The sequence below is a fragment of the Vulpes vulpes genome, chromosome 12 (assembly GCF_048418805.1).
Source record: "Vulpes vulpes isolate BD-2025 chromosome 12, VulVul3, whole genome shotgun sequence".
Classification (NCBI taxonomy): Eukaryota; Metazoa; Chordata; class Mammalia; order Carnivora; family Canidae; genus Vulpes; species Vulpes vulpes.
Window position 1 is genome coordinate 58,677,576 of NC_132791.1, and position 24,585 is coordinate 58,702,160.

At 41.4% G+C, this 24,585-nt stretch overlaps 1 protein-coding gene across 1 annotated transcript in view; it reads left to right on the forward strand.

Moving 5' to 3' along the window:
- Positions 1-12,644, forward strand: part of ALDH7A1 (aldehyde dehydrogenase 7 family member A1) — a 48,588-nt gene extending 35,944 nt beyond the window's left edge. Inside the window, exons 14-18 of the mRNA XM_025995003.2 lie at positions 2,374-2,490; positions 3,714-3,811; positions 4,015-4,088; positions 8,761-8,836; positions 10,399-12,644. Coding sequence (XP_025850788.1) covers positions 2,374-2,490; positions 3,714-3,811; positions 4,015-4,088; positions 8,761-8,836; positions 10,399-10,453 — 420 coding nt within the window. The 3' untranslated portion in view covers positions 10,454-12,644. The remainder of the gene's footprint in view (positions 1-2,373; positions 2,491-3,713; positions 3,812-4,014; positions 4,089-8,760; positions 8,837-10,398) is intronic.
- Positions 12,645-24,585: the final 11,941 nt, after the last annotated feature.

Genomic DNA, 24,585 nt, shown 5'->3' on the forward strand with positions numbered 1-24,585 from the left:
AGTTGGGTTTTGTTTCTCCATTGATGTAGTACTCCCATTTTTATATTATATAAATCTTGGTGCTCATCATGGTCTCCCCGATGGTGTAGAGTTTTGAACTCATTTCCCACAGAACTGTGAACTTTGCATTTCCCATAGAACTTTAAAATATCTGTCAATGGGCACATGGCAACATGCCAAGCACAAACCACAGGGGTAGAATACAAAGCTCAGAAGTACGCATCCTAGTATTTGGAAACTGATGATTCTTAACAAAGGAAGAAATTTTAGGAAAAAGGAAAAGTATGTCAAATGAACAGACAAATCAACCAGCAAGAAAATGTATAATTCTATAAAAGAATGATTTTGAAGACAAGTAATTAGGTACAATCCACTAAATCAGTTATTTGCACAGTATGACTTAACTACCACATGCGAGTTTTTTGTTTTTTGTTTTTTTTTAGATTTTATTTATTTGAGAGAAATGGAGCATTAGTAGGGGGAGGGGTAGAGGGCAGGGGAGAAGCAGGCTCCCTACTGAGCAAGAAGCCCTATGTGGGGCTTGATCCCAGGACCCTGAGATCATTACCTGAGCTGAAGGCAGGTGCTTAACTGACTGAGCCACCCAGGCACCTCATCTACACGTTTTTAAATGGATTTAAACATTTTGTATTTTGCAATAAAGTCTTTTTAATTTTGTTGTTCATCTTTCCTGTTGTCGTTTTTAGTGAGTGTCCCTCCTGTGTTTTTTATGGTTTTGTCTTTTATGGCAAAACTACCATTTAGCCAATTAGTTCTGTGGTGAAAATGGTTTTTAGTATGTATATTTTTTCATGTCCAGGATTTTTGCTATAATACCTTTCCTGTAAACAATTTCTTCTGATATAGAGCCAAGGCATTTTCATCTGTGGTAGGACTTGACAAGTGATTATTATCTACAATTTATTTTCACTTCCTTTAAAATTCTGAGAACTGAGTCTCTTGAAAAGCTGACAACAGAATCCTTCTCCCTGGTTTTCTTTTTTTTTCTCCCTGGTTTTACACTGACACACACACACATATCTAGTTGGATAGAGGTGTGTATATATATTTGTGTATTTTTGTTACTTATATTGAATTTTTCTAAGTAGCCCAAGTTAATATTTAAAATAGTTCTTTTTTTCCCCTGTGTAATATTTACTTACATTATGTAATGCAATGTGGTATTATGGTAATAGATAACAGCTGCCATGCACAGGATTGGGAGAGTTGATCCAGGTGACTCTTGGTAAGCACACAGCTCAAAGGCTGAGAGTCAAAATGATACAGGCATATTGGAGACTCTGCCACTAGCCAGAGCAGGTAGCCATGGGCATCAGGAGTTTTTTTATAGAAGAAGCAGGTGTTAGTTTAAGTGGACATGAACCAGTGATTTGTTTACATGGAGGTTAATTAGAGTATGTACAGTATATTCTTGGGCTTTTTAATTTTTGTGCAATATGTATTGCTTTGCTAGGACTGCCCTAACAAAATAGCACAGACTGGGTCATTCTTTCCTGTATTAATTTGTTTATTTTTATTTTTGAGAGAGCAGGGGGAGGGGCAGTGGAGGAGGCAGAAGGACAAACAGAGTCCGAGTGCGGAGCCCAAAGCAGGGCTTGATCCTATGACCCTGAGACCCTGAGCTAAGCTGAAATGGAGTCTGATGCTTAACCTACTGAGCCACACAGACGACTCACTAGGTCATTTAAACAATAGAAGTGTACTTTTTTCACAGTTCTTGGGACTGAGTCTAAAGTCAGAGTGCTAGCAGGGTTAGGTGATAAGGCCTCTGTTGTTGGCATACAGACAGCCAGCTTCTTGGTGTCTTCGTGTGGCTTTTGAGTGTGATGAGAACAGGTTTCTAGTGTTCCTTTTTTTGTATAGACCTGAGTTCTATCAGATTTGGGCCCCACCTGTGTGACCTCATTTAACTTGAATTATTTCTTTAAAGGTTCTGTCCCCAAGTTCAGTCACACTGTGAGGGTTAAGGCTTCATTCACCATACTACTCTGAGGGTAAAGGGGATACAATATAGTCTTTAAACACAGACAGTAGAGATGACATTTTTTACATTGTATAAACATTTTTAAAAAGCCACCTGTAACAGTGTTTTTTCCATGTAACTTGGTCGTGTCAGTATCCCAGCTTTTGTCCCTTCACTTGTTTTTCTATTTTCCTCTGACCAACTAAGTTTCAAGAGGAGGCAGAGAAAGTTTTCCTAAATGATGGGGAGTTATTTTGGGGAAATAATTCATCTGTCTAAATGGTGTTTATTATTTTTTTTTCTCTTAAGTTTAGGGAAAGGTTGTGTTCTCTGACCCAAAGTACCAGAAAACAAAATGCCTTCATTCTTATTTTATTTTTCTACTGAAGGTCATGGATCGCCCTGGCAATTACGTAGAACCAACAGTTGTGACAGGTCTGGCCCACAATGCGTCCATTGCACACACAGAGACTTTTGCTCCAATTCTTTATGTATTTAAATTCAAGGTAAAAATGGATTGTTTCCCTTTTCTCTAGTTGAATGTTGAAACAAATGAAAAGACTAAAGAAAATGAAGGTATATGAAATTTCATTCAGCCTTTAGAAAGTCACTCTGACAGTACGGATTATTATTTTATTTTTTTTTAAGATTTTAATTTATTCATCAGAGACATAGGCAGAGGGAGAAGCAGGCTCCATGCAGGGAGCCTGATGTGGGACTAGATCCCAGGATTCTGGGATCACGCCCTGAGCCAAAGGTAGACGCTCTACCTCTGAGACACCCAAGAGTCCCTGACAGTAGGAATTTGAAGGTGAAAGATCAACTATGATGATGTGAATTGAACACTCTGTACCACAGAGCATGTCAAACTAGCTGCTGGGGAAACCAAGACAGGCTGAGGACCAGAGCTGGAATTGATGGAGGATGGCTCTCCTTCATATGTCACCTGTTCTGAGCTGTGCAACCCATATGGTCACGTTCCACACAAAAGGCACCAGAGTTTGATCACCTGAGTGCTGAGTATCAGCAGATAAATGAGAAGATACAGGAGCAGTCTAAAGACACATTTCTAACCTGTATCAGGGGACAGCCTGTGGAGCTTTTAGCAGATAGAAATAGCTAGATGGTCTCTTTCCCCACTGTGAGACAGGCCCTAGCCATATCATAAAATATTGAGTGATAGAATCAAGGTTTGGATGTGCCAGGATTAGCAGTTAAAAAATACTGAGAATTACATCCTTTTGCAACTATATGAATGCTTTTTAAAAATCTTGATTTAAATTGTCTTATCATTGTTACACATAATGTGACTAGAGAGGATAATTTCATGTTTTGTACTGTGTGTGAGTGAATTCTTGAGCAAATTATTTAGTGTACCTTGACCAATATGTAAGTTGGGGATAATATAAAACCTGTATCATTGGATGAGAACTAAATACTTAAATGCATGCAAAGTCCCTAGGTCATGGGATTGCACATAATAGGAGTTCAGTAAATATTAGCTCTTAAATGTAGTACCTCGAATGGATGCATGTACCATCTGTTTTTCAGAGTGCAATAAAGGAAAACGCCACAAAGCTGTGTATATTAGAGAAACAGAATTAGATTCTGAGTTTTTAGTTTACTTTTGTGCACTGAAATTATACTGGTACATCTCGTGAAATGTACCGTCATGAACTTTGACCCAAACACCGCATCATCTAACAGCTTCCACCATTTATCATTTTAGAATGAAGAAGAAGTCTTTGCATGGAATAATGAAGTAAAACAAGGACTTTCAAGTAGCATCTTTACCAAGGATTTGGGCAGAATCTTCCGCTGGCTTGGGTATAACTTTATCTATTTTGAGAATTTACATAAGCCTGATTTATGTCGTGAATGGGCTTACAAGAAAGAAAATAAAACCATCATAATTGCAAATCCTCTTTTGAGCATTGAGAGTTTTAGAGGTTTTGTTTGGATTTTTTTTGTTTTTTTTTTCTTAATTTCCTAAACGTTGCTCTCAACTCTGTTTCCCATCTTACATGCAGACCGAAAGGATCCGACTGTGGCATTGTAAATGTCAATATCCCAACGAGTGGGGCTGAAATCGGAGGTGCATTTGGTATGTAGAGAATCCTTGTCCACATTGGGGGCAGTGTGTTAGATGGTCAGGCTGCCATAACAAAATACCATGGGTTGGGTGGCTTAAAACAACAAGAATTTATATCCTCACGATTCTGGAGGCTGCAAGTCCAGGGTCAAGGTGTTGGCAGTTGTTGGGTTTCTCCTGAGGCCTCTTTTTCATGGCTTATAATCCTTCCGTGGCTTTCTCTCTGTGCATGCGTACATCCCTGGTGCCTCTTCCTCTTTTAGGAGGACACCAGGCTGCACCTTTATGGCTTCTTTTCTTTCTTTCTTTTTTTTGGCTTATGACCTCGTTCAACTTTAATTACCTTCTTAAAGGTCCTCTTGCCAAATACAGCCATATCCTAAGTATTGGAAGTTAGATTTTCAACATAGGAATTTTGGGAGGGGACACAATTCAGACAATAAAAGCAGTAGTAGCTTTTGGAAAAGTTCGACCAAGAACCTGAAATAACTTGGTAAGAACCTGGTCTAACATGCTTTTTCTTTTTTTTAAGATTTTATTTATTTATTTATGAGAGACACAGAGAAAGAGGCAGAGACACAGGCAGAGGGAGGAGTAGGCTCCATGCAGGGAGCCTGATGTGAGATTCGATCCCGAGACTCTAGGATCACGCCCTAGGCCGAAGGCAGGCACTAAACCGCTGAGCCACCCAGGGATCCCTGGTCTAACATGCTTGAGAGGAGCTTTATTTGCCATATTCAGAGTTACTGTTCAAGATCCAACTTTTTATTCTCAGATGCAGCATCATGTTGGAGCTGGGGCCCTTGACCTAAAATATATGACCCCTTGAAATGGTAGCATCTCTTTTTTGTAGAGAGGGTCATGACTCAAAGAACGTTAAGAACCCCTGGTTCGTTGGTTTGTTTTTAAAGATTTTATTTATCTGAAAGAGAGCACATGTGAGCACGAGTGGGGGGAGGGGCAGAGGCAGAAGCTGACTTGGTGCAGAGCGTGGATCCCAACTTGGAGCTCCATCTCATGACCCTGAGATCACAACCTGAGCCAAAATCAAGAGTTGGGTGCTTAACGGACTGTAGGACCCAGGTACCCCTAAAAACCCCTGGCTTTAGGCATAAGCCAGATTTTGTCACAAAAAATTCTAGTTTTTAAAACCAGAAGGAATATAAGTGTTAAACGTTAGCTTTTTTATTTTTATTTTTATTTATTTATTTTTTTAACATTAGCTTTTTTAGATAAAATGCTAAGTTGTTTTTTTCACTGGGTTCTGCTTATATTTTCTCTTAATAAGCCTTGAGTTCTCAATGCTTAAATTGAGGAATAGTTTTTGGTTTTTTTGTTTTGTTTTGTTTTTTAATTTTTATTTATTGATGATAGTCACAGAGAGAGAGAGAGAGAGAGAGAGAGAGAGGCAGAGACACAGGCAGAGGGAGAAGCAGGCTCCATGCACTGGGAGCCTGACGTGGGATTCGATCCCGGGTCTCCAGGATCGCGCCCTGGGCCAAAGGCAGGCGCCAAACCGCTGCGCCACCCAGGGATCCCTAGTTTTTGTTTTTAAAGCCATCCTGGGATCCCTGGGTGGCTCAGCGGTTTAGCGCCTGTCTCCCACCCAGGGCATGATCCTGCAGTCCCAGAATTGAGTCCCGCATTGGGATCCCTGCAGGGAGCCTGCTTCTCCCTCTGCCTGTGTGTCTCTCTCTCTCTCTCTCTCTGTCTCTCATGAATAAATAAATAAAACCTTAAAAGAAAAAAAAAAAAAGCCATCCCAACCAACAATTGTGTATTAAGATTACTACTAAAAATTAGTGAAAATATAGTAGAAACAGATTATCTTGTTTATACTCATATACTTATGTAGGTATAGAGGAGAACACACATGCATTAATACCTCCAACAGTTTAAGTAATTAGAGGCATTTTTAATGTTTTAAACCAGTGTTTACTGCCCTTAGCATTCAGTCTGCCGATTTTGACAAAAGGTTCCTCCTTTCCTTCAGGCTCACCCCTGCCCTCCGCTGTTTAGTGGCCTGCTTGCACCTGTGTGCTCTCTCCCCTCCGGGGGCCTTTAGTCCTTGTTTTTGGCCCATACTTTTTTGTCCGCCTGACTCGTCTTTATTTGAGCCTCCACAAGTTAATTTGTAAATGGGAAAGTGGCTTCTCCCACTTTTCTCTTGTGGCTTCATTCCTAGAGGCAACTACTTTGAGATGGCTAAGAAAAAAACAGTAAATTTAGCTTTGGATTTACTTTAGTTTTTTTTTTTTTTAATATTTATTTATTTATTTATGATAGACATAGAGAGAGAGAGAGAGAGAGAGAGAGAGAGAGAGAGGCAGAGAGGCAGAGACCCAGGAGGAGGGAGAAGCAGGCTCCATGCAGGGAGCCCGACGCGGACTCGATCCCGGGACTCCAGGATCACGCTCTGGGCCAAAAGGCAGGCGCTAAACTGCTGAGCCATGCAGGGATCCCCTGTTTTTTTTTTTTTTAATTTATTTGTTTTACATAATCTCTCCATCCAACAGGGGGCTGGAACTCATAATCCCGAGGTCTAGAGCTACATGCTCCACTGACTGAGCCAGCCAGGTGTTCACTGCTTACTCTTTTCTCAATTTTAGACATTATTTGTTGACTCTCTGTTAGCTTAGCTGAACCTTCTTAAACTTCCCTCTTCTTTCTACATGTGTACCATGATGTTAACTGCTCTATGTGAAGTTAAAAGGAAACCAGAGAAACCAGCCAAGCTTCTAAGTATCTCCCCCTTGAAGTCATAGGACATGCTAAATTCTTCCAGCGGTAGATTGGGACAATGTACATGGAATGTCATCTACCAGGGTGGCTGGTCACCTGGCTTATTCCAAAACTCCAGAATCCCTGAAGAAAAGCAGGTGTTTAACATAAACCACACTGTGCAAAAGCAGTTGAGGCCCAGTGAGAACAAGTATCATGTAGGGGAAATTTTATGTCCCTGTAGGGGGAGCTACTTAGTACCCGAGTGCCCACATGCAGCAGCATTGCAAGCAGACCTGCGCTGCCTTTGCTGCACAGTTTGCAATAATTTTTCCTCAGACTTTTGAAGTTGTTACTCACATTATGGTTTCTGGTATTGTGGTTGAAGAGCTCAGTCCACTTTGATTTCCGATCTCTCTTTTCTTTCCTATTTCAAAAAATTTGGGGTCTGCTATTTATGTCAACAAAGATCTTTGTAAACATTTTTCTTGGACAGTGGGCCAGGGATTAGCTTTAGAGTATTGGGACTCATAATTTTCAATGCTGGGGTGTTTTTGCTAGTTCTGTGTTGGTAGTTTTTTTTTTTGACAATTTTATTCCCTTCACTTTTTCTCTACTTGTTTTTTTGTTTTGTTTTGTTTTTTTAAGATTTTATTATTTATTTAGAGAGGTGGGAGGGGAGATGGAGAGGGAGAGTGAGAATCTCAGATTCTATGCTGAGACCACTGTGGGGCTTGATCTCAAGATCCTGAGATTATGACCTGAGCTGAAATCAAGAGTCAGAAGCTTAACTTACTGAGCCACCCAGGTGCCCCCCCCCCCTTTATTTTAAAGTAATCTCTGCACCCTACATGCAGCTTGAACTTAAAACCCTGAGATCAAGAGTTGTATACTTTGCCAACTGAGCCAGCCAGGCACCCCAATATTTTTCTTTTTAATTACTATTCTAGTAAACTATTCTGTTGTTTGAGTGTTATCTCTTAAAGAATTGTCTATTTGTTCTCTTTCATTTGTTTTGTTTTGTTTTGTTTTGAATATGGGAAATTTCCTTTTTTTTAAGATTTTTATTTATTTTCATTATTGCAATTTTTTATTGCAATTTTTTTAAAGATCGGTTTATTTGAGAGAGCGAATGTGTGTGTACACTAGGTGAGAGAAAATCTCAAGCAGACTCCCCACTGAGCACAGAGCCCAACACAGGGCCCAGTCTCTCTACCCTAAGTTCATGACCTGAGCCGAAATCAAGAGTCGAATGCTTAACTAAGCCACCCAGGTGCCCCTAGGATTTTATTTTTAAGTTATCTCTACCCCCAATGTGGGGTTTGAACTCACGATCCCAAGATATCCAGAGTTGCACACCTCAGTGACTGAGCCAACCAGGCACCTGCTCAGATTATTCTTCTAGCTCTTCTATTAAGTGTTTTCTCTTCTGCTGTTACCAAAAACACTACCAAGTCTCATTTCTTGTGCTCTGATGGCACACCTCTACATAGTATCCTTTTCTTGTTTTATGGAATCATTACTTTCTTAATGATATAATGACATTAATATAAAAATTCAGAATATTATAAAAGCAGTATGTGTGTATATATATATTTATTTATTTATTTGAAAATTATATATAGCTAAGCTTAAATGAGAAAATAAAATTATATTTCCACCATCTGGAAGTTTCCCGTCTTAATATCTGGTCTCATGGTAAGGTTGGTTTTCTTTTATTTCTGACAAATTTGTTCCCTCTTTATTCCTTATGTGTTTTTTTTTCCTTTTTTTCTCAGTTCTTTTTTCCTGTTTATCTGGTCTCTGTCTTTTGTATGTAGAGGAGATAACTCTGAGATAAATGTAAATCCATTGGTCAGGTAGCTCTAATGTCCTTTTGGTGTGTTTCTTTTCATGCTGCCAAGTAGGAGCTGTGCACAGAGAAACTCCTCACGAGATGTGAGCTTCTTGTGTATTTCTCTAGGAGGAGAAAAGCATACTGGTGGTGGTCGGGAGTCTGGGAGTGATGCCTGGAAACAGTACATGAGAAGATCCACTTGGTAAGAAAAGGCTTTGGGAGGTTGGGATTGAGCTTCCCAACCATTGGGAACAGGCTTTTACACTGTTCTACCTTATGCCCTGTCTTTATAGGGCTTCACTTCATTTTGGTTCTTTAATGAGCACAGCTGTCCCCTCCTGGGACATCCCTTCTGTACTGTTAGTTCTCCCTCCTTCTTGTCCCACCTCAGCCAGTGCCCAGGGCTCAGCTGGGAAACTGTCCCATTGGTGGTTTCTGGAGACGCCAGAGGAGCATTGGGTGCAACCAACACCCTTGCAGGCTGTAGGAGTAGTAGCAGACTGGACAGAAGCAGACTGGACACGTGTGGGGCCCCTGCAGGCCAGAATAATGAGCATGATACTTGAGGGTGTTTTAGCATGTTCACCCAGCACACGGCTAGCTGCCACAGGAGCCTGCTTCAGGGAGGATTTTACTAGGAGTTGCTCCTTTTACTTGTATGCTTTTTTTTTTTTTTTTTACTTGTATGCTTTTTAAAAGATTTTACTTATTTTTAGAGAAAGAGGAGGGGGCAGTGCAAGATTGGGGAGAGGGGCAGAGAGATGGAGAGAGAGAGAATCTCCAGTAGACTGTGCTGAGCCGGGATCCCTGGGTGGCGCAGCGGTTTGGCGCCTGCCTTTGGCCCAGGGCGCGATCCTGGAGACCCGGGATCGAATCCCACATCGGGCTCCCGGTACATGGAGCCTGCTTCTCCCTCCGCCGGTGTCTCTGCCTCTCTCTCTCTCTCTCTGTGACTATCATAAATAAATAAAAAATTTAAAAAAAAATTAAAAAAAAAAAAAAAAAAAAGACTGTGCTGAGCCTGGAGCCTAATGCGGGGGTCGATCTCCCAACCCCAAGATCACAACCTGCACCGAAATCAACAGTTGGTTGCTTAACCAACTGAACCACCCACGTTCCCCCCTCCTCTGGCTTAGACAGAGAGAGATTTACCCAAGTGCATTAAAACGATATGTGAGTCAGGCCCGTGGGATATGATGTTGTAGAAAGAACATAGGTCCAAGATCCCAGAACGCTCATCTTAGTCTCATTTATTGCTTCTCACTAACCCTATAGCCTCAGGTAGATTCTCAGCCTTAGTCCCTTAGAGCCTCAGTGAAGTGATATCTGTCAGGAATTTCTGAGGTGCTTTTGTCCGTATTTGAAGTCCCAGACGCATGCATGTTCTCCTGGTTCCCATTCTTTGTTGTGGGGGTTTGTTTGTTTTTTCCTGGTTCCCATTCTTTGAAGTCATGTACATTACTTTTCTTGTGTACTTGAGATCTAGAGTAGATCCCCCTATTCTTGTGCCTTGAAGACTGTTAATAACATTTGATAGGCATATTATAGATTTCTATGTTTCTCCTTTGTTTTTTTCTTTTATGAAACTGTATCTGTACTAACCATGTTTTGTATCTTAATTTTTTCTTCTTCACCAACTTTTATCTTGGACATTTTACCTTGTTAATATATACAGATATGCTAGATTTTCTTAATGGCATAAATTTTTCTATATTACATATGTACTACCCTTCATTTAATTTGTTCATTTTTTTTCCCCTCTAGTACTATCAACTACAGTAAGGACCTTCCTCTGGCTCAAGGAATCAAGTTTCAATAAAGGTGACGGTAAATCAGCATTACTTCAAGTCTTCTAAGCATTCTTGCAGTTCTTTGTTCTGAAGAAGAAGAAGAAATTAAGATTTGCCCTGAATAAATGCATCATTTTGATTATGACAGTGACTAGTCTCTTAACCCTGAGGCCCCAGCTAAATCAAGAGACTTACTTTTTAGAAATAAAACTGAATTGTCACAAATAGCCATATTTAGTAAAAGATGTGATGAATTTTTATGTTACTAGTAGTTGGTGAGTTTAAGGATTTTTTATTTTAATTTAGAAAAAAAATAGTAGATGCAATAGTCAGGAAATAGGAAAATAGAAGTCTTCTCGGTACATGCAGGAACATGCATGTAAGATCGCTATAGTGAATGTTGACTCACACTAGCCTCTAGTGTTGGAAAGAATAGTGTTTGCAGGGAGTGTGCTTGTGTTCCTTGCAGGTGGAGGAGCACAGCACAGCTCCACGTAGGATGGCTTGCTCTGTATGGAATGACTAGGGATCTTTATCACCATTACAGTTTCTCTTGCCCACATTGCCTTGTATCACCACAAAAAAAGATAGACCTGGTGGACATGGGTTTTGGTCCTGCTATAGAACCTATACCCGCCAAGGACTCTGCCTATGTCTATGGGTTTCTTATGCAACCTTAGAACATTTTCTTTATAGCTATTATGTTTGTGCAGTTGCACTTGGATTTGTTCTGGGAGAATGACCACCGTGTGTGTGGCAGCATGTGGTTGTAGTAAAAGGAGGAAAGTTCATTTGTTTGTGGTGAAGAATCTGCCTCCTCCTCTTGGGAAACAGCTTTTGGAGTGGTTCAGCCCAAGCTTTCCTATTGAGCTCCCATTGGTTCTTGAAGGCCTCTTCCTGGCAGTCTGTATGCCCTGCTGGGTTGGAACTGGGCAGAAGCCTTCCAAGAAGATGACATTTATAGATAATCTGATACATTGGGATGTATGGGGAGATTTGGATGACTGGCAAAGAGTGGGTTGAGTTATGACGGAAGTAAGCAAATGAGAAAACTAAGCAATTAAAAATTTATCACGGTGGGAGAGATGTTCATACTATGGCCCATGGCATAGTTGGGACTAGTGTTTACCAAGGCATATTGTTGTCAACCTTGAGTATTAATTAAGCAAAATGCTGATGATACATACCTGTTGAAAGCATGTTGGCAGGAAGAAGTCAGGGTTACATCAAAGAGGTGGATAGTTGCTGTTCTCTAGTGGAAAATTACCAATGCCTTAAGGTGCAGAAGTAAGAAATAGTTAACAAAATGTTTATGGATATAGGTAAATGCTCAAAGAAGCATGGTCTTGGGGGGCAGCGCAAATGGAAGATCAGGTATGGAGATGAGAGGAATTGCTGTTTCTCAGAACATGTCTTAGAGAACTGTTTGATTCTTTTGGTCAGTAGAATGTATAACTTCGATAAAAATTAAAACTCATAAAAAAGAAAATGTTCTTAGAGAATGAAGTACTTGGAATCCTGCATTTCTAGATCCCCTCCCTCCACCCAGCACACACATGCACACTTGGATCTTCCTTATGGACCTAAGTAACCTTGAAACAGCTCATGAAATGATCCTCCTGAAAACCAAATTTTCCCTGTATTTTAAAATTCAAAACAGACTGGATTATGCTGTATTGAGATACTTGTACTTTTTAAAGTGGTTGCTTAAGACAATCATGTAATTTGGGCATTAATTTTTAAAATCTTGCTATGGCTTTGTTTTGTTTTTTGTTTTTAGGTCACAATGTTTAAGTATTTTAGTCCTCTTAGGGACTGACTGTATTACGATCTGAAGAAGTAAAACACAATTTAAAACTCTTTCAGGAATCACGTACTGACAGGCCATTATTATTTTGTGAAAATGTGCAAGGTGATTTTTTTATTGAAATATTTTCCTATACCCTGGGTTTTCCTAGCGTATTATTTTTAAACAAGTGTTCTAAATCAGTGTTCTAACTTAAATTTTTTTACATTTGTAATTTCTGTCTTTTAGGTTTCTAAGGAGGCTCTCTGTCCTCCTGTGTATCTGCTAAAGCCATGATGCGGTGGCCAATTTTCTAGCATGCTAGGGCGGCTTTTTTGGGGGGGAAACTAATTCATAATTTTTCTACATATGTTTCTAACAATTTTGAGCACATATTTTTGTCATAATGCTTATTAAAAAATTTTACACTTAAATTGTCCTTCTTTGTTCTTTTTTAGTGACACAATAAAAGTTGCTAATTATTAGGTGTTTTTTTTTTTTTAAGATTTTATTTATTTATTCATGAGAGAGGCAGAGACATAGGCAGAGGGAGAAGTAGGTTGCCGGTGCGGAGCCTGATCGGGACTCAATCCCAGGACCCTGGGGATCACCACCTGAGCCAAAGGCAGATGCTCAACCACTGAGACACTCAGGTGTCTCGCTTATTAGTATTTTTAACTAAGGAATTTGAAATGTACATTTGTGTTTGTTGTTGTGGTCATGTATTCTAAGGTGATAGGAGCCCTGTACTGCTTCATGATTACTGTTTCCGTTTTGTCCCTCTTGACTGCTTGCATCTGGTACTGGAGCCATACTGCCATTTCTCAGCCCCCATTGTGGATAAGAGCTGTGGTTAGCATGCCAATGTCCACTACTGCAGTGAACCCTATGAGTCTTAGCATGTTGCTGGGCTTTTCCTGTCCTTGGAGAGAGCTTCCCAAATGGCTGATCCTAGGATCTTGACTCTTACAGTTCCATAGTCAGGCATCAGAAGACTTGGTTGTCCTGGCCTTCATTTTGGGAGGCAGGCACGCCTCACAAAGACCTCACACAATGAAGATGAATTAAGTTTTCTCAAAGGAAATAGGAATGCTGTTTTTTCTCTTCTGGGGGATGCCTGGGTGGATCAGTGGTTGAGTGTCTTCTGCCTTCGGCTCTGTATGTGTCTCATGAATAAATAAATCTTAAAAAAAAAATTTTCCCCCATTCCTTTCTTCCCTGCTGTGCAACCACATATGGTTCTGGTGGCATTCTTTGTCCCTGGGAACGCTGAAGGAACTCGGGAGTCTGCACGACCTTGCTCTTCTGTACTTCAGATCTTTCTCCTGTTGCCTTTGCTGTAACTTTATCTGCCTAGTTGCTGTCAACATTTGCACTGGTAACTGCAATTTCTATCCTTTTCATACTTCTCCCCTCTTGTACCTAATTACTCATGTTTGGTTTTGTTCGAGATGTTTATAGGCCTTAAAGGTTGTTTGTTTTAAGATTTTATTTATTCATGAGAGACACAGAGAGGCAGAGACCTAGGCAGAGGGAGAAGCAGGCTCCCTGCAGGGATCCTGATACAGGACTCCATCCCAAGACCCTGGGATCAGGACCTGAGCCAAAGGCAGATGCTCAATCACTGAGCTACCCAGGTGCCCCGACCCTAAAGGTTTTTAAGAGAATGTATCAAGACATTAGGTGCCAATACATTATTTTTCATCCCAGAAATTGTTGATACATGTGATGTACTGAACTTTTCATGCAATCCAATATTGATTTTTTTTTTTTTTAAGATTTCAGATATTCTGTACACTCAGTGTGGGGGTCAAACTTGACAACCACAAGATCAAGAGTCACATGCTCTACCGACTGAGCCAGCTAAGTGCCCCAAATCTATTCATATTTTATAGTTCTTCCAATTTTTTTTTTTTTTAAGATTTTCTTTATTTATTCATGATAGTCACAGAGAGAGAGACAGGGAGGCAGAGACACAGACAGAGGGAGAAGCAGGCTCCATGCAGAGAGCCCGACATGGGACTCGATCCCAGGTCTCCAGGATCACGCCCCAGGCCAAAGGCAGGCACCAAACCGCTGCGCCACCCAGGGATCCCAGTTCTTCCAATTTAAGTTTAGAAAGTTAGGTTATAATTTTTTCCTCTGGGGTAGCCCTGGTGGCTCAGTGGTTTAGTGCCGCCTTCAGCCCAGGACGGGATCCTGGAGACCCGGAATCGAGTCCCACGTCAGGCACCCTGCATGGAGCCTGCTTCTACCTCTGCCTGTGTCTCTGCCTCTCTCTCTGTGTCTCTTGTGAATAAATAAATAAAATATTTTTAAAATAATAATAATAATTTTTTCCTCTGCTTTTTTTTAAAGCGTAGTTTTTATTTATTTATTTTTTAAGATTTTTTAATTTATGCACGAGAGACACACAGAGGCAGAGACACAGGCAAAGGGAGAAGCAGGCTCCATGCAGGAAGCCCGATGTGGGACTCGATCCTGGGACTCCAGGATCATGCCCTGAGCCAAAGACAGATGCTTAACCACTGAGCCACCCAGGCGTCCCTAAAGCGTAGTTTTTAAAAAAGAACTACTTGTACACAGTTAAAAATACAATGGGCCTAGAATGCTTAAAATATACTTTCTGTTCCTGTTTCCTTCTCATCTGCCTGCCACTTACAGTAGCAACCCCCTCACCTTTTCTGTTTTTGCTGATCACCTTGGTCCTAAGTCATGAGCTCCATTGCTGTTTTCACTATATCATTTTAAATATTGCCTGCAGAGTTCTCATTGCGGTGGGTGAGGATTAACTTTCTTATTAGCACTTCTCCAAACATAAAACCTCTTTCCCTCCATTCTTCTCATCTGTTCATACCACAGCATCTCGTTAAATCTGTAGTCATGACTTAATTAATACTATGCAAAAGGCAACAAATACTGCCTTAAAATCATGACTGCTTTCTTTTCTTTTTTCCTGGAGTTTGTAATTACCCTTATTGCTTAATTTGCATCTATTTTTTTTCTGAATTGTGATAAAATACAACATAAATTTCATTTTAATTTAATTTTTAAATTTTTTTCTTCAGATTTTATTCATGAGAGAGACATAGAGGTAGAGACACAGGCAGAGGGAGAAGCAGGCTCTATGCAGGGAGCCCAACGTGGGACTCGATCCCGGGACTCCAGGATCAGGCCCTGGGCCGAAGGCAGGCACTAAACCGCTGAGCCACCCAGGGATCCCTTTGCAGTGTCTTCTAAAGGAAAGGGCTTTGTCCCCACTTTGAATGGAAGATTCAGTGTCAGGTTCTGGATTTAAAATATAGGTAGTATATATTTTTTCCATTGGAAAGGCCCATGGGTTGCCTGGGTGGCTCAGCAATTGGGCGTCTGCCTTTTAGCTCAGGGTGAGATCCTGGAGTCCCAGGATCAAGTCTCACATTGGGCTCCCTGCATGGAGCCTGCTTCTCCCTCTGCCTGTGTCTTTGCCTCTGTGTCTCTCATGAATAAATAAATAAAATCTTAAAAAAAAAAAAGGCCCATAAGTTTTTTTGTGGCATTGGCCTTAATGGTCTTTAAACCATTTGTCCCTTGAGTATATGTTATGATTTGATCAAATTGATTTCCCCTTCAAATATTTAGTACTCCTCTCTTTTCTTCCCCCTAGCCCAGATTTGATGATCAAATTTCCCTTTCCTCACTGATGCCTTTTATAACACGATGCATTCTTGCTGATATTAAGATCTGTTTGTAGGTTGTATATTCTGGTCAGATATGTGGTTAGGTATACACACATACATGTGTATTGGACTGATTTAATTCTTGTGGCCTTTATTTACTTTAAGAGGGGGAGAGAGTGGAAGGGGGGGAGCAAAGGGAGAGGGAGAGAGAATCTCAAGCAGGCTCCCCACCCAGTGCAGAGACCAAGGTGAGGCATGATCTATCTGAAATCAAGACAAACACTTAATTGACTGAGATACCCAGGTGCCCAATTCTTGCTATAGACTTTAAATTCCTGTTATTTAAAATTTTTTGTTTATTTTTATAGTCTTATATATATTACCCATGTGACCTTCAGAAAGCAGCTAACCTATTTGAACTTTATTAACTAATAAATAATTTGGGATCTACCACTTTGGCTGCTTTGTTGGAAGCTGCAGGAAAACAATTTGGCCTTTAGCAAAAATTGGAAAGAATGGTGGTTACACTCCCTTTGCTCCTGCAGATTTGTTCTCCCACATTTTCCCAGTGTGTCTTTCCGGGCTGACCTCTGTGGATTCCTTCACCCAGGCTCTCTTTGTGTTCTGGTTTTTGAGTGTGTTCAGCCAGTGGTAGAAATCAAAGCACAGAGGTCAGAGTATCCATGTCCTCACTCCCTGCCTGCCAGCCTTTGGTAGTATCAGTGGTTTTCATCTTTTTTCTATGACTACAGAGCTTGTCAGGTGTCCTCTCTGCTGTGGTTACCCAAGATTCTCCCAACACCATTCTGTTTCCTTGCCCTTCATTCTCCAAGTGCAAATGGTGTTGTGTTAATGCTTCTTGAGTTTTCTCACCTTCCCCAATTCCTTATCCTCCAGACCTAGCTATAAAGTAGGTAATAAGGAACTATCTGGTTGTTCTGCTAAAATAAATGAACTTCAACTATTTTTAAGCCTTTCATCATTTTCTTGACTGAAAATTAAAATCTTGAAGCAGCAGACATTTGGCCTAGCATGGATCCTTTGCCTGTCAGGTATTTTTATTTTACCTGCCTGTTGCGTTGAGGAAGAGCAGGACAACTGTATTAATAGCTCTAATGCTGAAATCAAGGGAGCATAATTTCCTGGGTTTGGAAATAGTATCCTGGTAAAGAAATGTGGGTGCTGGTCTGCCAAAACAATGCATTCCACTCGATAGGGTGGTAATAATACCTGCCACAATTGTAAAGGAGAAAAAGAAAAATTATAAAAGTAACTCTGGCACATGGTAAGGACTCAGTAGATACTGACTATTGTTATTAGAATGCTACCCATATTTTCCTAAAAGAAATGTAGAAACATATTTCAGGTTTTGAAAAGGGAAGTTGTGGGCGATTTTCATTGGCATTGCATTACATTTATAGATAAATTAGGAAAGAACTAATTCATAGTACTCAGATTTTTTTTGATCTAGTTATATATATGTTGATTTGTTCAAGTATTTATGATTATAGCAAAATTTTGTAGATTCATGTAGTATCCTTTAAGTTTATTCCTATAGGAATGTCTGGGTGGCTCAGTGGTTGAGCGTCTGCCTTTGGCTCAGGTCATGATCCTGGAGACCTGGGATCGAGTCCCACATCAGGCTCCCTGCTTGGAGCCTGCTTCTTCCTCTGCCTATGTCTCTGCCTCTCTGTGTCTCTCATGAATAAATAAATAAAATCTTTAAGAAAAATGTATTCCTATATATTTTAAGATTTTAGTTGTAAATGAGATCATACCCTTCCTTAAGTGTAAGTTATCACATAGATTGTATACCTTCTAAAGTGGATTAGGTTTGAAAATGGAAGCACTCGGGGCACCTGGGTGGCTCAATCGATTGTCTGTCTGCCTTCGGCTTAGGTCGTGATCCCGGAGTCCTGGGATTGAGCCCCGCATCTGCCTTCCTGCCTGGCGGGGAGTCTGCTTCTCCTCCTCCTGCTTGTGCTCTCTCTCAAATAAATAAATCTTAAAAAGAAAAAAAGAAAATGGAAGCACAATCCTGTAACTACTCTCCATTTGCTCTTGGTTGATCCAAGGTCTTCTAGCCTTTCAATTCTATAGCTGGTGAAGCTTGGCCAGGATTCAGATGTTACGGAGTTGTCCTTACGGTGATGAGCTGTAGGTGGCACTGCGGGTCAGAGCAAGCGCCTCAGTTTGGCAGAGAAGGGAGTTGTGTTGACTGTGGTATCAAGGAGGTCACCATGGAAAAGGTTTTCTGCTCAGCAGACAGATGCCCTGCATTTATGAGCTGCTTTGCATTCCAGCACCATTGGTAACCTGCGTTTCCCCTCTCTGGGCTGCTAACTACACAGATTACCTGAGCTTCAGCTGATTACTTATTTAGCTTTGGGCTGTAATTGCGGATGAGTGTCTTTTGTTTTATTAAGTTAAGAAACGTTATCAAGTTGTTTCTTTTCCATCCTACTCCCCCCCCCCCCCCACCAGCCCTCATGGAGCGTATGTGTGAGGTTACTTCACTTGGGACAACCTCGGAGGATATTTTATTGTTTAACTTAGACTTTTATGAAACTATATTCCAGGCACTTCTCAAAGCACTTAACAAATAGAAACCCACTTAATCCTCATAATAAGTTGTGAAGTAGGTAATATGATCATTCTCGTCTTATTAACAAGGAAGCTGAGATACAGAGAGCTTGAGTAACTTTTCCTAAGTCAGCCTGCTGATAAACAATGGGGCTAACATCTGAACTCAAGCAGTCTGGCTCCAGGGTTAGTGCTCTGGTGATGAGTCACCTAAAATTAGTGCTCTCCTTCTTTGCCTACCTCTCTTTTCATTGCTGTCCTTTAATTTTTTCTTCTATAATGTTCTTTATTTTTTATTTTAATATAAGAACAAACTTAAAAATTGGAGAGTAGTGCAAAGAACTTCTTTCCCCTTCACTATATGAGTATGTTGTTGACCTTTCCCATCACCCTAAAAATCCTTGAGTGTATTTTCCACAAACAAGGACATTTTCCTACATAACTGTTGTATACCTCTGATATCAGGGAATTATTGATATGTTACTTTTTTTTCTTTTTAAGATTTCATCCATTTATTTGAGAGAGTGACAGAGAGAACAGGAGTAGGGGCAGAGGGGGAGGGAGAAGCAGAGCCCCTCCTCCACTGAGCAGGGAGCATGACTCGGGACTCCATCCCAGGACTCTCCAGGATCATGTTCCAAGCTGAAGGTAGATGCTTAACTGACTAAGCCACAGGCATCCCAATACATCTTATTCTCAGATCCTATTCAATTTAAGCCTCTTGTATCAGTAATATCCTTTATACCAAAAGGAGCTGTGTTGGTTTATCTACTTTGTTTTTTTCCTAGCTTTTAAGACCGTAACACTTTAGAAATCACAGGCCATTTACTTGGTAGAATGCACCTGAACTTGATGTTTCCTCATGAGTAGATTCAGGCTTAAAATTTTTATTTTAAGCAGTATAATCACAGAAGGGACGCTGTGTTTGCCTCACTGCATCTTACCAGGTGGTGCATGGTTGCGATTTGTCCACTCCTGAGGACATTAATGTCGCTGTCATAGGGTGGTGTCTGCTGGCTTTCTCCACTGTAAAGCATTTTTTCCCCTTTGTAAATCAATATCTTTAGTGGGGACATACTTTGAAACTACATCTGTAGCCTGTTTTCTCTCAGACTTTTTAATATTTATATTTGTATGTTCTTATGTTTTCCTATTTTAGCTAGTAAGTTACATGTTCAAAATAAATTTTGATGTCTGGGGGTGCCTGGGTGGTTCAGGCAGTTAAGCATCTGCCTTCAGCTTAGGACATGATCCCAGGATCTTGAGATTGAGCCCCGAGTTAGGCTTGCTCTTCAGGGGGGGGGGTCTGCTCCTCCCTCTCCCTCTGCCCATTCACTGGCTTGTGCATGTGCTCTATCTCTCTATTTCTCTCTCTCTCTCTCTCTCACCTGCCTACTCTTTCTCTCAAGTAAAAATCTTTAAAAAAAAAATTTGATATCTGATTTGGTCAGCAGGATTTCCCATGAAATTGGCTTTTGTGTTCTTTTGATACATTCTCATTTTTGTTTTGAGTGCTTCCTTTCTTTTTGGAGCACAATGTTCCAAATTCTTATACTTATCTGCCCCAGTCCTGGAATCAGCCATTTTGTGTGAAGAGCCCTGATTCCTGTTAGTCAAGAGTCCCATTTGGAGGCCAACACATGTCAACATGGAGATTTCAGTGCTGGTAGGTCCTTACAGTGGACAGAGTTGGGAAATGCACACAACACACAACCTTTCTCCATAGGGACAACCTTGAGGCCACATCAGAACTTTATGTCTGGTCCAACATCTCAGTGCTTGTTCAGTGTTTGCCCTTTGATGATTTGCTTCTCTTGTCTCTGATAGACAGAAACCTGCCTCCCAGTACCCTCAATCCTTGTTCTTGTTGGTTTAACCCATCTCCCATTCTCCCAAGAACGCCCTGCACACTCATCCTGGTTCGCAGGGTGCTGGTCTCACCTCCCATATGGACATCTTCCTCACCCAGCTCAGCCTCAGATACCCATCCACACAGCTCCTCCCATGTGGGGGCATCCTTACCCATCTAACGGCTTTAGAATCACACTGTCGAGGAATAGAGACAAAGAGGACCTGACCTTTACTTACATAGGCAGTTTTGAGTCAGATTTCAAATGATCTCTTAAGTGTCCCCCCCACCCCACCTGCCTGCCTGCCAGCTCCAGAGATGCCTGGAGCTTCAGCTGGATTTACAGGGAGGCATGGGTTTGGGAGGTGGAATGCCCATGTCCTAGCACAGCTCCATTTCCAGTGGGGTGAAGGCTCTCAGAAAACCTCTCACCTCTCTGGCCCTAAGTCTTTTGTGTTTGAAGTGAATGCCTTGGACCAAATCTGTCAAAAGCTGTTTGCCCCATGGGCCAAAATTGGCCAAGGTGCCTGTTTTGTTAGGGATTTAGCTTTTATAATTTTTTTTAGAAAGATTTTATTTATTCATGAGAGAGAGAGAGAGAGAGGCAGAGACATGGGCAGAGGGAGAAGCAGGCTCCCCACAGGGAGCCCGATGTGGGACTCAATCCCAGGACTCTGGGATTGACACTCAACCACTGAGCCACCCAGACGCCCCTGGGATTTAGCTTTTATAAAAATCAAAATTTCTTACAGCATAGGTGGGACCACTCTAATTAGCCATGGTTGGCCACAGCTCTGATCGAACCCAGCTTCACACGTTGCCTTCCAGCTCAAGGGCTCAGTGGCTTTACTCTTTCAGCTCTAATGAATGAGGCAAACTTCAAAAAGCCCTTCTTGGCAAAGCACAGGTTTTCTACCAAGAGTGGAACCGTTCGTAAGCTTAAGTTGGGACTCTGGCATTATGTAGGATATTTTAGCTGCTCGAACCGAGACTACAAAGAACAGCTAAACAAAACAGATTGTCTCTCAGTCTAAGAGTTAAAGGGTAAACACTCTGGAGTAGGTCACTGACCCACGATGTCCAGGCTTCAGGCTTTTTTTTTTGTTTCACCTAGTGGAAGGTGGATCATTGCCACTGCACATTCAGCTGGAATGTAGTCGGGAAGGCACTCTTCCATTAAGGCGTGGAACCCACAAATTGCACATGTCACCTCTGCTCCCATTACAGAAGTGGCACTTAATCAGACAGCATGCATGAGCAATGAGAGGTTGAGAAACAAAACTTCAATTCCTTTTTTTTTTTTTAAGTGATCGCTACAATGTGGGGCTTTAATTTACGGCCCTGAGATCAAAAGTTGCATGCTCTACTGACAGACATCCAGGTATCCCCACACTTTTGTTCTTGGGAGCCATGTATCCAGTCCAAACTTGGGTGTTGCATTATGTTGAGAAGACAGAAGGGATATTGGAAAATTAGTAGCTTCCATCTGTATTTTATTAAAAATACTCCCCTCTGCCCACTGTCTGGAATATCCTCTGTTGCGTGTCATTTTTCTTCTTTGGATAATCTGCCAATTAAGAATGTATTTAGATTCTGTCTTCATCCCTAAGTGCTTTCCATCATTTTTCCCTTAGTAAAAAATAGAGGTGGTAAGCTTCCCAAAGCAGCTGATCAGGGAACTTTGGAAGTTGGTTAGGGAAGAGTAGGGGATAGAATAGAGAAGTTTGGGCAGATGGGACAGCAGAGGCATGGTTGGCAGAGGTGGATGGAAGACCGTGTGGAAAACAAATCCTGGGAGAAGGTAGTGTTGGTAAAAAAAGAAGTGGGAAATAGAAGAGAACCTAGGAACCAGGATGTGTTCCACCAATGTGGCCTCTTTGCTCCATTTTCTGCTCTGTGGCTCAGTGGATTCTTAATCTGGCGCATTGAGGCTTTCAGAAGGGCTGGATTCTATTCCCAGCTGTGGGCCATGGGATGCTGGAAAATCCACATCTCTTCTGAGACCCACAATCCTCTATAAACTGGCCATGGTCTTCTGCCTCTGCTTCTCTTCCCAGCACTCCCTTAAAAAAAAAACACGCAATGTCAAGTAGGAAAATTTTGTGTGCAAAGTCTAATAGAAAGATGGTATTGATAGAAGTAGTAGAACTCTGCGCTCTGTGTGGAACTCCTCTAGGCCTGGCTGATCGAAGAGCGTGGATTTAGTTAAGATGGGATCACAGGCAGGTCTGGACCCATCGAGGTCACCCTAATTGAAAGGTCATTCTTTCACCAGATAGGGCCTAGGGGAGAGCACATGGTCTGGGTGGCTAGGGCCCTGTCTGTCAGGTTCAGGACCCGGGCTTCAGAGTACTTATCTGGAGAAGGGGAAAAGATGAGCACATCTCTGGTGTATAGTCAGGAACATTTGAGGCTGGGCCATGGAGTTGTGGTAGGATCTCCAGAGTCACCTCTGATGAGTGCAGGGACGCAAGGAATGTGGCTGGAGCTCGTCCGGTGTTGGCTTGCTCTGGGCCAAGTAGCCATAAAACTGATTGTCTCTGCTTTTGACCTTGTTTTGAGCTGGTGAACTTGTATTCGCTTGGTTGGCTTTCAACTGAAAATTTCCTGAGGGGAATCAGGAGATATTTTGTATTTAATAGAGTGTCATGAGTGTGCTGTCAACCTGAGGACATTCAGCTGTGAGCTAGGAAGGTAAGTGAGCTTTGCTTGAAGCTCAAGCAGTGCATGTGAGGGAAGCTTTGCCTCATTCTTTTCAGAGCCTGAGTGTTACACTGTCTTACCTTTCCTGGGGATAGTATAAGAAGAACTGTGTCTCAGATCTATCTCATATTTTGTACTGCAGCTTGCAGAATCAGGTGTTCATTTCATATTACATCCCTCAGTAGTAACAGCTTTAATTTTAAAAGATAATAAGCTATTTTAGAAATAATCAAGATGATGCATTAATTTTTTTTTCCTTGCCTTGAAGCAGTGACCTGTTCTACCTCAGAAAATTAGGCATAATCATTGTAGTGTTTCCCTGGTGTTTTGTTTGTTTGTTTTATTTATTTAAGATTTTATTTATTTATTCATGAGAGACACAGAGAGAAGCAGAGACATAGGCAGAAGGAGAAGCAGGCTCCCTTCAGGGTGCCTGATGACAGGACTCCATCCCAGGACCCTGGGATCATACCCTGTGCCGAAGGCAGATGCTCAACTGCTAAGCCACCCAGGTGCTCTGTTCCCTGGTGTTTTAAATCTTGACTCCAGATACCCAAGAGCAGAGTGATCAAATGATTTTAATGTCTTAAAATGGATAAGAACCTTTAAAGAAAGAGTATCAGGACATTTTCTACAGCTTCTGGGCTGTAGATTCTGAGTCAAATGACTTAGTGAATTTTCATTCTCATAGTTTGCTCTGTGCAAGAAGTCAGATAAAGATAAGACTTTTTTCAGCTCTGCCTCCCTCTGCCATTTCCCTCAGCTGCCAAGTGAATGACAGATCATTCTAGTTTTTTCTGTGAGCTCAGGTAAGCTGGGGGCCTTCCAGCCTCATTTCCCCATTTGTATTTCTTGACCTCTACATGTTTAACAATGACTTTCTCATGATCATACCACCTCCTTTCCTCCTTGAGGGATTTCGTTTTATTCTTGCTCATAGAGAGCACAGAGCCACGCTGGCTGCAGGTGGTTTGGCCTTCCTGGGAGCTCTCTCCACTGGGGCCTTCCAGAACTTCCACACCACAAGAGGGCAGATGCCCCATCATTGAGATTTCAGGGCTTATATGCGGCTGAGACAAAGTGGCTGCGAGTCATCACCATCTCGCGTCTTTATAAATAACCTCATCACTGTGTCATTTCCTGTCTCCCCCAACAAGATGCTTCTCTGTACCATGATTTTCTGAAGTGGGCAAAAGCCTAATTGTTCCCACAGAGTTGCCTAAATGACTTGGAGGACTTGAATTTTTAGTAGCTTCCAGAATGAAAAGGGGCTTTCTAACTGGAAAAGCTCTTCCTCCAGTGAAGACTCCCTGGCTGACCTCTGTTTACCATCAAGCAGCAAAATGGCAGGCTCACTGGGACTCATACTCAAATAATCACTACAGGAAATTTGCTTTAGGATTCTTCTTGGGCTTACAAAGTCTACTTCTGGCTCATTGTTATTTCTTTTTTCTTGTGAGTATCCCTTAACAATAAGGAAGGTAATGGAAAATTTTTATGAGCATCTTGACCCCAAAGTCAAATTTGCTTCTCTCTCTTTTTGCCTCTGAGTTACCTCCTTATTTTCAACTAAGTTGCCTC